General features: G+C 37.6%; 1 protein-coding gene across 12 annotated transcripts in view; it reads right to left on the bottom strand.

Moving 5' to 3' along the window:
- HDAC9 (histone deacetylase 9) overlaps positions 1–12,413 on the bottom strand; it is a 196,710-nt gene that overhangs the window by 18,120 nt on the left and 166,177 nt on the right. For all 12 annotated transcript variants that reach the window (XM_022587757.2, XM_022587720.2, XM_022587745.2 and 9 more), the window contains 3 exons: positions 4,924–5,046; positions 1,911–2,121; positions 1,264–1,481 (listed from right to left, as the gene is read on the bottom strand). In XM_022587757.2, coding sequence (XP_022443465.2) covers positions 1,264–1,481; positions 1,911–2,121; positions 4,924–5,046 — 552 coding nt within the window. The remainder of the gene's footprint in view (positions 1–1,263; positions 1,482–1,910; positions 2,122–4,923; positions 5,047–12,413) is intronic.

The raw sequence follows: 12,413 nt of genomic DNA, 5'->3' as shown, positions 1-12,413 counted from the left end.
TACACGTCATCTTTGAATGCTGCAAAGGGTTGGACTGGGAGAATTTGTGTTCAGTATTGTGGTCTTCAGCCCATGCTCCCTTCATGGCTCTGCCTTGTTAAGATGGAGGCCAGGGCTTCCCTGGTGGCGCAGTGGTTGAGAGTCCGCCTGCCAATGCAGGGGACACGGGTTCGTGCCACGGTCTGGGAAGATCCCACATGCCATGGAGCGGCTGGGCCCGTGAGCCATGGCCGCTGAGCCTGAGTGTCCGGAGCCTGTGCTCCATAACATGGAGGCCAAAGAGGAGAGAAAATCTCTAATCCCACCTGCAATAAGGTGAGCACATGATAAACACCCCCTTCTCTTGCTATTAGAAAGATGATTAGACCTTCTCCCATGAGATTTTGTTTTGTTTATATCGCAATACAATAAAGCATTTAAATACTATTTCAATTTTTAGCTATCCATTTATCAGTAAAAAGGAGGCTGTTTCTCAATATAATGTCTCTACAAGATATCTGGAGGTGATATAGTAACAAAGGATAATAGAAAGAATTTTGATATTCAGGACCTTTCATTCTCCAGAAATGAGAGGATTCTACTTTGAAAGGCTACCATAGCAGAGAGTAGTGGCAAAGCTGTACAGACCAGTTTTGCTTACAAGTTCATTGAAAATGCTTTGCTGGCCCGCCTGATACCATTATTTTAGAATGACTGTGGTTGCCTCAGCAGGAGGGCTCCTGAGGATGTGCTGTGATTCAGGCATTTGCTGTCCATTTCAGCCACAATAAGGCTGCCAGAAAGAAACTGCCACAAGTTTCTGAGAAACTGCTTCAACACTGACTGGAATAAAGTAGGGCATATTAAAAAATAAATATAACATGCATACATAGAAGTTGCTGAGAAATACCTAACTGGCCGACCTTGGCATAGCTGCTAGCACCTGTGCAAACTTCAACTCTGCCTCACACCTTTACTACAATAACAAAAAATGGGGCTCAGCACACATGTGCCTGTATGTGCTTCTGTATTAAGATAGGTACCCAATCATAAGAGACTTTCTAATCTAGGAGCTCAATTTTGCTACAGATGTCCTACGCATGTAGTGATGGAGAAAACAGTGATAATGTGATGGTGCCCTTGAGACCTGACAGCACGGCCAGGAGGGCAGTCTCCGTTTGGCTGTGATGGATACCAACATTCTCTTGTATGCACACATCAGTGAAGAAAACCCCAATTTCCACACCAGTGGTTATGGCATGTGGACGTGGCTTGGGGACTTACCTTGTTCATGTGGATCTGCTGCTGGTATTGCTTCTGCTTCTCCAAGAATTGCTGGTGTTGCTGCTGAATGACCAGCTGAGCCAATGTGCTCTGAGGCAAAGGTGCAGACTGGGTTCTATTCAAGGGTCTGTGACGGGGTAATTTGTGGGTACCTCTAATGCCAGGTGAAATTCTCTCTTTCGTTGCCAAGGGAGACTGAGGATGTAAGGGAACTCCACCTGAAAAAAATATATATGTACATGTATATATGTACACACACACAGACACATACACAATTTAGGAAAGAAGCTACAGAAAATAGCTATGGGGTAAGTTTTACGAAAAGTAGTACACTACCGGGCAAATATCAGAAGGCTAGGTTGGGTGGGGTGAAGGCAAAAGTGCCAAAGCATTGGGCAGATATGCAACTGATCAATGACTCACCAACAGTCCACTCTGGTATGTATGAAGGTTAAATAAGGTGAGTTTTTTTTCATGGATCTAGAGGAATAAATAAAGACAACAGTCTTTCCACAGTAGTAGGTATCAGGGAGACCTACGTATGACACTGAATCTTTACTAGGTCTTGAGTTAAAGAGACATTACATTGAATTGCTGATAAAATGAAAGCCCTAAAATAACCTGCAAATGGTGCCGTTATGAATTACCAGCCACAAGAAGCTTTTGCTGTCGCATCTGTTCTTTCAATAATAAATGCTGCAGGAGAGCTTGGTGGCTGCTGTTGGGCTTTCCCTCCAAAGTGACATGGGGATGGCTTGAAGATGCCGGGATGCTGCCCCCATACTGCCCAGGCAGAGGAACGCCTTGCCTGAGTGTCTGGGTCTCACACTTCTGTTTTTCTTTGAGTGAATTTGAAGCCTGTGTCAAGAAATAATACTGATGTTAATCCACTTTCATCCATATGGGTCATTAGGTCTGTAAATCATTAGATTAGTTTCTTATTCCATAATTCCCACCTCCCCTAACCCCCGACCAAAAAGCCCTACCTTATCCAATGGCTGAGTAGGGAAAATGGATAACACCATGTCTTGTGAACTAAGTGAACTAACAAAGGAGAAACAAAAATAGAGCTGAAGCACTGGAGACAATTTAGTATTGGGTATCATTATACGGAACCCAAAATAAAACGTTTTTTAACATTAAAAATCATGCTAATTTCAGGCTTAATAACTGGGACAGTTATTTCTAAAATAGTTTAATACACTGCTGTAGTAAAAGGTATATTAGAAAAGTATAATTTATTCAAATCGCTGAGCTAATGGCTATACAATAGGGATTAAGAAGCTAGAGATAAAAAGATCCGTAATTTTGGAGCTTCAAGCAGAAGGAACAATTCACCCTTTCTCTATATGTCCTCTAATACGTTCACAGAGTGTGGGTTTCCAGTATTTAATTTTTAAAATAAAATTCTTGAGATAAGTCAATGAAAGGTTATATAAAATATGCAGGAATTTGATTTAAACATGTATTTTATATTAATTCATAACAGATTCCCAAATCTTTAAATATTGAAAATGACACTCCAGATACTTTTGTTTAATAAAATAAACTACAAGTGAAATTAGATATCAAATAAAAATGCTATTAAGAACTTGAAATATATGATAACACAATAATAAGGCAATAATATTTATATCATCAACAGTAATAATGAATTCTCCTATTCAAAGAACTTAATGAATGGTGGTCATTTTGGTATTACAAAAGCAGAGGTCTAATACCTCAAAATTATGTGGCATGTTTCTTTTCAAAACTCATGTTTCATCTTTCAAAATTGCTGTGTACCAGGGAAGCAAAGCAATTTTCAGTGACGGAGAAATTGAAGAACAAAGAGGTAAATGGTTTGTCTTAGTCACACAGTGAGTCAATGCAATGTTTAATCTAGAAGTGATTCTTCTCCTGGCCTCTTTTCCTTAAAATTTACCACTACTCAGTGGGGAACCAGAATATTAGAGATCCCTTTGCCAAAGCAATGCTAAGCTTGAAAAATTAATTGTGATGGCCTCATCCACACCAAAATGGAAGCAAAGAAAAATGAAACTTCAATCCAAACCACACTGGTTTATTCATCCAAAGGTACCAAATTGTATTACCATTGAAACATTAAATGGTCTGGTTTTTAGTACTTGGTCCTTTGGGAAAAAATTCTCCCCGACCACATTAAAAGTGGTGTATGTTTGTGTTAGCTGGTAGGAGTGACTTAGAACATGCAAAAAAAAGAGTAGGAAAAAAAGGGCCTATTCACGTGTCATAAGTTTATGTGTTAGCATTTGCTTATCATCAGAAGAGATAGGAAAAAACAGGAACAGAAGAAAATAATTTTTAGTAAGTGAAGATTTGAAAATATCATCCATAAATATGTATGTTTTATTTCATCCCTAATTTCTTTCTCCTTTTCACTAGAGCCAACTGTTTACAAATGCTTCATGTGGAATTTCAGGGGCATAGCTGAATTCAGTGTTTTTAAGCCTGTCTTCTTTAATCTCCAAATATAAAACAACATCCAAATTTTGCTTTCTCCTCACTGGTATAAGATTACTATATCACATAAGATAACATTCTACTCTATTAAAAATACCAAATACAATAAGGTACCTCTTAGATTGGTTTTATAATATGTATTGAACACAATCATAAAATGTATCATTTAAAAATGTCACCTGTAGGTGTGCTTGTGCATAAACTAGTAGCATACGATAGGGTTCATATTTTGAAAATAAATTAGTCACAAAATGGTCAACTCTTTATGATTTCTTAATGTTAGCATACTGTAAAAGATGTGAATTTGACAAGATGGACTCAGTGGAAGACCTGCATCTAAAAATTGGCAAAATTGGTGCCAAGGGTTGGAACAAATTTCTCTTTAAACCAAACGTATCATAAGACCTCTGCAGAAGTACAATTTAATTTACTAACTTTTCACAGATAAATTAGTCTAGGTAAAGTTTACAAATCTTTTACAATGACTGAAATTTATATTATTTTAGGGAATATGCATAAAATAATTATTGCTGTCTTCTGTTAGTAGGACAATTACCTCCAAAAGATCCTATTTCAGTTGTCAGGACTTTTAAAGTAATTGATTCACTTTGAATCTCCAGGCAAGAGTTTAATATTGTTCTTAGAGAGGTTTTCCAGATATGTATTCTTCAGTACCACAGAGTCAGTAACCTAAATTCTCAAAATAAAGTCATTCACAAAATAAATTCTTTAAACATATGCTGCTGCGCTTCAGACGCTGCACCTCTCAGCAATGGCCTGAGTTGAGGTTCAGGTCTGCTACTTGCTGGGTCTGTGATCTTGGGCTTTTATGCATTCCAAGTCTCAGCTGCTTCTTCTGTAAAAATGTGTCCTGTAATCTCTGTTTCATAGGACGGTTGGGTGGAGCTACCAAAATAATATACCTGGAGAGTGCTTTCTCTTTTAAAAGCTATAAAGCATTATACAAATGTTAGTTATTATTTTTATATATTATATGAACCAGCATGATTCTTTAATGTGAAATTAAACTGAACATCTTTGAACAACTCAGCAAACAGTGAAGGAGAAGTAGACTACCAAGTTTCCCTGAAGTCTAAATATACAAGAAAAGAATGAGAATTTCCCTATGAAAATATCCCTTGGGCTGGTTTAGGCTGTTGCAGGGTAATAATGACTTACATTCAGCTGGGCTGGCACTGCTGGAAGTCCCAGGGTAATGTTGGGCAAAGAGGGAGAGGTATAAAGACTGAGCAGGTTCATGGAATCTTCGTGAATTAGAATGCGTTGCTGTGAAACCATTTTCTGGTTAAAAAAAAAAAAAAAAAGTGAAAGGGAACTCTCAAAATATTACACAATATCACATATTTTACTGTAACGTTCTCATTTCAGAAAACAGATTTTATATTATCATAATCTGTCAAAACATTTAAATATTTTAATTAAGAACTTATAAGTATTTTATGACTTCTGTATCCAAAAATGTTATATGTAATAAATGAAAAATTTCTTCATCAGTTGTAACTATAAAATCTGAAGAGCAAGCTTCTATGTTCATGTGGAAAAAATTCATTTTTAAAATTCTACCTTTATGGAATATAATCAGTGTGTTTGTCATCAATCGGTAAAGTACAATTAAATTGAGTAATTCTTATGAGTACAGATTTTTGTATTAATGCATGAAGAATATGTATGTAACGTTGCTGTAATCATTATCCTCATATGGATTAAACGTCATTTTGCTGATGCGAAAACTCACACAAGAAAATCTTAAATATCACCATACAGGACTTCTATAACAATTAATTATATCTTTTTTTAAATATAAAATTTGTGAAAAGACAACTCTGTATGGTGTTTTTTAAATCATACACATTCAGAAACTAAAGTAAATGTTAAAATGTTGTGAGTTCCCTGGGCCACAACAGTCTTCACTTACACTGAAATACCCTGAAAATTTTGGCATCAGAGTCCTTTTTACAACAAATAAACCTTTTTTTTAATCCAATACTAAGAGTCATGTTTTCCCACATGTGGCCTAATATAGTTGCTTGAATTACATTTTCTGTTTAACTCTTGCTTCCCTCCCAGAACTCTTATACAATAAGAGTTACAAAGGTCTTATTAGACTAAGGAACTCTGGCCTGATATGGTCCCCAAGGGAACAACATCCCTGAAAAAGAATACTCCATGTAACAGTATGACACAGTGACTGCTTTCTTCCCAAACAAAAAGCATATGGGACTCCAATAATAGACCACCTCCAAGAGGGATATTGCACACACGGGCTTTGACTAAAGTAAATATAATAACTTGTCAAGTATGTTTGGGGGAGCGGTAGATTTTCCCCTGGACAAACCTGGGATATCAATTAACTGGGGAAAATATCATGTGCTAATACAATGCAACCTCAGAATGTCACTGAAGAGTGATGCGCCACCAAAACACAGGATGTTATTCCAAAACATCACCTCAATCATACGTTTGTTTGGAGATGAGTCGTAGCCCTAACATAAGAGCAGAAAGCTAAAGGTGGACTTTTCTCATTGCAACTTGAAATTCCAAACCAACTCAGGGTTTGTTTTTTTCTCAGAAGAACAAGCCAGATATTTGTACATGGAAAGCAAGAAGTATATTGAAATTTTTAACATTACATTGAGTATATATGAAACCCTTTACAAAATTAAAGTTGTCAAAAACCCATGAAGACTGTTGGAAAAGATTTTGTCATCAGAATGTATGAGACTGCAATTTTATTTAAGGAGTATCAACAACAGCTGCATATTTGCTCTAATTTAAAAAGACAAGTTATTTTGCTTATACTGATATGTTTTTACCATGATTTTTAAATATAGAATATATACCTGAACAAGAACAAAAGAACGTATGAGGAAGTAAAAATATTTTAACTAGCTTATTGGCAGTAAGCAGCCATTTATAATAAAAGGATATTTCATCTGCTTATCTGTATTTATGGAAGAGAAATAAATGTGGAAAAATAATTACTTTAAATCATGTACAATATTCATTCAAGGTTGTATCTGCTTCCCACAGCACGGAGACTTGACAGGCACTGTGGTAATGACACCAAAAGTTATCCCCAACCTCACAAAAGAGGTTATCTTTGTTTTCCAGTCAGAACTTGGGCGATATCCTCCTACCCCATCGTAGGAAGCAAACCTGTACTAAAGTGAAAAAAAGGTTTCTTCTCAGGTGTAATAATTGCAGTAGCACACTGGCTGCTCACAGGGGCTTTGACAAAAGTGAAGGGACTTGGGAATGTTACTATGGGACTTTAGGCCCCTGTAGCTTCATAGCAAAATTGAGTGGTGCCATTTCCTAGGATAGCACTGACCATGTGCCAAGCCCTATGCCAGGGAGTTTTGGGACATTAACCTAATTCCTAGTTCCTAATTCCAGGCACTCTCCAGCAATCTTATGCTCTTGTTATGGATGAAGGAACTGAGTGATTTCCCTAATTCTGGTTCCCAGTGGGATCAGCAATAAAACTTTTAAACCGATCAAGGCTGGATGATTTGTTGTCAGGTACTGCTGCAGAAGCTACACACCACTCTGCAGCCATTACTGAAGGATAAGGGAACCATAAAAAAGTATGGAGAAGAAGGAAGCTTGAGAGAAAAACAGGAAGCACAATCAGGCCCTGGGGCTTATGGAAAAGAATAAAAGCGTACAACTGGGAGCCAGCTAGTCTGGCGTGAGAAGAAAGCAAAAGCCCTGGTGGCTTTATAGACGTGAGGATCTTCAAGTCATGGAGACAATTCCTGAGGAAGTAAGGAAAGTCCAAAGTCCCCCAAGTTGGGGGGTACAGTTGGTCCTTCCCACAGAGGCTAACTGGTATATATCATATCACGGAACTTCAGAGACTTGGACATAATTTATTTCCTTCAATTTACAGATAAGGAAATAAGCACAGCATTTACATAAACTTCCAATGGATAAAATCACAAATGACTTAGCTGAAATAATGTTTTTCTCAAATTATCTCCTTTAAATATAACTTTCCTCAATATGACTTTTTTTTTTTAATTTATTTATTTGGTTTGCATTGGGTCTTAGTTGTGGCAGGTGGGCTGCTTAGTTGCAGCCCGCTGGCTCCTTAGTTGTGGCATGCGAACTCTTAGTTGTGGCATGCATGTGGGGTCTAGTTCCTGGACCAGGGATTGAACCCAGGCCCCCTGCATTGGGAGCGTGGAGTCCTAACCACTGGGCCAGTAGGGAAGTCTCCTCAATTTGACTTCTTGATAGAAGCAGGCTACCTGTTCCAGGTTAATGTTTCTTAATAAGAAACCGGAGCTGTATGGTACACTGCTAAAAGGGTGCAGACACACTTGAAGGTCAGATGAACAGATGGTGAGAGGGACCATTTCACTGAGACAGTGAAGGATCCTGACCAGCATTCTTACAAGGCTGGAAGGTTACCCCACCTTAGCACTGTGGTAAGCTTACAAGTATTTCCACACGAGGCCAGGATTTTTCCAGGAAGCAGTTTTGAAACCAATGCAGCCCTTAAATCAATGCTGTGCTAAGATGCCAATGTTTCATACCTTAGAACATGCGGAAGATGGTTTTAATCTAAAAATGTTTCAGAACCAGAAATGATTGCTGTAGTCAGATAAAATGGAAATATTAAATATACAGTGGCTATTGCTTAACATTCACAAAACAATTAATTAATTACAATTAAGTTAGATTAATTGGGTGGGAGGGGTACAAAGATGCCCTAGGCCACGTAAGTTCACATGCTACTCGGGTGCACAGAAAAGTAGAGAACTAGCTCTAATGACCCGTCATAATTACTATAATTAGAGTATGGTCAAAACACTTCAATGGCACAGAGCAGGTTGTCGATTTTAAACTAGGCTTTGATGGGTAACTAGCATTTCACCAGAAAGAGCATGATGTTGGGAAGAGGGATATGACTGAGCCAGGTGTTGGGGCAGGGGAGGCCTATCCATATTTTAATAATGACCTTCAAATTTTAATTACTTTTCTCACCATCATGGTAATTGGAACCCTAAATTATGGATAATATTTGAAATTCAGGTGAATAAAATACACATAAACTGAAAATTACGTCTCTCAATAGAGCTACTTCTTTAGCCATCGACATCAAGAAGACCTTAGTTTCAATCAAAAGATTCAAATTCTCTTACGAAATGGACACTGGCAAAAATTAGAAAAATGGACAATATTAAATGTCGCAGGGATTTAGGAAAGTAAAAACCATCACACATTACTGGTGAGACTGTGGGCTGGTATAGCAATTCTGGTGAATATTTCAGCACTGCACACCATGACCCAGAGGTTCTCCTGCTGCTCAAGAAATTCTCATTTAGCTACAGAGTGATGAGTGCGGATATACACTAAAGCATTTTCGGGTGGTGGGTGAGAACTGCAGGTCACTGGGGAATCCAACTGCAGAACAGGTAGGTAAAATGGAGGAGTACCCACCATGGATTATTACAGTGATTAAAAGCAATTAGGCATATGCATCCATTATGGTGTGACTAGCTCTAAAAAGAGCTAGTCTTATTTTTATCACATGCTTAGTGATAAGAATAAGAAATGGAATGAGATTGATAACACCATACCATTTAAATCCCCTAAAATTCATGAGTACAAAGCAAAAAATACATGTATGATGTAAGAACCCATGCAAACAAAAATACAGGAGAAAATGACTGCATATAGGGGCAAGGAAAATGCCTGTGGGGATAGAAAATACTGAGGAAGAAAGGAAGGAAGGAAGGGAGGGGGGAGGGAAGAAGGGAGGGAGAATTCCTTTCTTGCTCTTAAGAAGACAAAGAAGTCAACAGATGACCCTTGACAGAATACTAACTATGTAATCACCCACTTTTTAAGAGGCTCATAGAAAAAGTGAATGTAGAATTTTCAAGTTACTGCATGCTCAAAATTATCTACACTATGCATGAGCATCAGAAACATTAGAAAAAGAACATAAGTACCTACCAGGTTTTGGTGAGCAGCAGTCTGGACTGGTGTAAAGGAGAGTGGTCTAAGCACCTTACACTTGAGCTCTACCACTCACTGGCTTATGACTCTGGGTAGCTGCCTACCTTCCCTGGACATCAGATCCTTCAGCCTAAGACTGGAGCACCTCTGACTAGATCTATCGGGAAATATCTGTTCTATCAGAGCGGCATCTAGGAAGGCATGCTTGTAAGCCTCAATCTGTTTTGGCTTTAAAAGGTTCCAAATCCCCAAATCTAGATTATCTAAATAAAAAGAAGAACCACATTAAAAACAAACAAGTAAACAAAGAAATAAAACTCTTAACAATTTAATGTTTGCCTATGGCTTTCATGGTATTTTTCAGTATAGTATTTATTTTCCATTCTCCTTTCAGATAGCTGATAGAAAATTAAAATCTCCATGTGATGAATAAATTTTTTTAGGCAGTAAAAATCTCTAAGTTTTCATTTTTACCGGACACCCAAGAATGTATTACTAAAATGGTTTGGAGGAAAAAAAAATTATCATTTGACAGGGCTTCCTTTGCATTTAAAAGTCACTGATGTTTTGTTAAAGGCCTTGGTTTACATTATTGACTCATGTTATTCCTAGTAAATGATTCTTGTGTCATAGCAACCTCCTTTCCCCTGGCGGGGGGAGGAGGGTCTTATTTGCAGCTATCTAAAACCATAGCTTTACACCCACACAGAAGGGAGCATAACATTTACAGCAAATGTCACAACAACTATTATGAAACAACAGGCAGATGAGTCATGTGAGATTGGGGCAAAACACGTGACATTTCAGATGATTTTAGAGTACTTAACCTTATTATTAGAATCCATTTTTAAAATCGTTTGTATCTGCTGGAAAAAATTATTTAAAAAATAGCATAGCAGAGCCAGCCACTAATGTTCAACTAGAAATAAACCAGCGGCTTGGCTACTGTTAAAATAGCTATCAAATAAATCTACCAAATCTAAAATAATGGTGTTGATATTCATGGAAACATATTTGAACCCACAGGCCCACAGTATTAACAATAAAGTAACTAGATAGGTAAAGACATCTCCGACTGGAGTTGGAAATAGAAACTCCTGAGGTTTCAGCTCCCCAACCAAGTTTACAAATGAGTAAAGCAAGTAGCTCCAGTGATCTGAGTTCGGGACTGAGCATATGTAAGAAATTGAAGAAATGGAACAGAAGTGGCCAGAGCAGATGGAGGCTCAGTCTCACGTGAGATTTGCTGGCTTGGTGACAAACATACTAATGAGTTTTCCCTACTAGAAGTCAGTATTGATACCAACAACAAAAAATGAACTTGTTCTGCACTTCACAATTTAACACCTGCCTTCCAAACACCGATTCCCCACCACAAAGCTGCTGGGGTAGTCATTACCACCTTTCACTAGATAAAGAATCTGAGGTTCAGGGCAAGTTCAGCAATTTAACCAATGATGACAAAGTAGTTGGTTTTGCAGCCAGGTTCCTTGGGAACCTTCTGAATGGAAGACCCATACATCTGAATGCAATGTGCGGTTTCCTTAGCCTGGACTTACGAGTAAATTCCCCCCTTACTTCTGTCTTAACCTTTATTTAAATTATGCAGAACACATGAATTATGAGAGAGAAAATTTTCTTTTTACCTAAGCCTCAAGATCAGCCTGAAATACAGCCTTACTTTCCTATTTCCTAAGCAGCAAAAAGGGAGTAGAATCCCATTCGTTTACATGGGATCTGAAAGAATTAGGTGACATGCTTTTCTACTTCCCGGTCACAGAACAGAGAGTTGATTCAAATGTACACTGTTACACTATTTTAAGCAATATAAATGGTAAAGTATGCAACCAATTTGATTTTTGAAAGTGTAATGATGTAAATTTTTCATATCCCCAAATATTTCTGTTGATATGACATCACATGCTATTATTAATCTTAGATGTCTGTAAACATCATACTAAATTCAAAATGATTAATCCAAAATTGGCTGAAAAACATTGTTTTTTCCTCTTTTCTCTAGTTTAGGTGGAAATATTTGGTGTTACAAGACGAGGATATTAATTTGCTGACAGTTTCAGTCTGAATTCTGCTGTCTCCTCACCTCTCCAGTATGAATTACGCTACAGACCTCTGTAAATGCAATGCAGCAGAAAACCACATGTTAGCCATCAGGGCTGAATTTTTTGTTCTGGGCCACGGAGAGGCTACCCATCAGTGCATAAAGGTCTGCCCACCTGGCCTTTTGGATCATAGTTCAGACATACAATTAATTCATTATGAGGTAAGTCACTGCTTGCTTTTGAACTAGTCTTTCCAGCTTTGGAGGTGAACATCCTGTCACTGACCTGAAGAAATACCTCTACTCTTTCAAACTCCATTCAATCACATTTCCTTCTGTTTTTTTTTTTTTTTTTTTTAAACTGGTGGGGGTGGAAGGAAAGAATATGTCAACAATTAGCTGAAAAGCTGGGGCATATAAACAGATAGTTGTGTTTAGGTATCAGCAAAAGGTTTTAGGAATATAAAACAGATTAAAATAGTAAAAGCAAATTCCTTTAATTTACATTCTACACTATATATATTTTGAAATTTAATGATAGGGTCACACAATCTGGGACACTCAATTTAATTTAACAGGTTTTAAAAAGCTTGAAGTAAAGACAAAATCTCACCTTTTC

The sequence above is a fragment of the Delphinapterus leucas genome, chromosome 9 (genome assembly GCF_059928025.1).
Source record: "Delphinapterus leucas isolate spDelLeu-1000000601 "Yukka" chromosome 9, BTC_Dleu_Yukka2, whole genome shotgun sequence".
Classification (NCBI taxonomy): domain Eukaryota; kingdom Metazoa; phylum Chordata; class Mammalia; order Artiodactyla; family Monodontidae; genus Delphinapterus; species Delphinapterus leucas.
The sequence above is the reverse complement of the archived record's forward strand: the minus strand, read 5'-3'. Positions and strand labels throughout refer to the sequence as shown.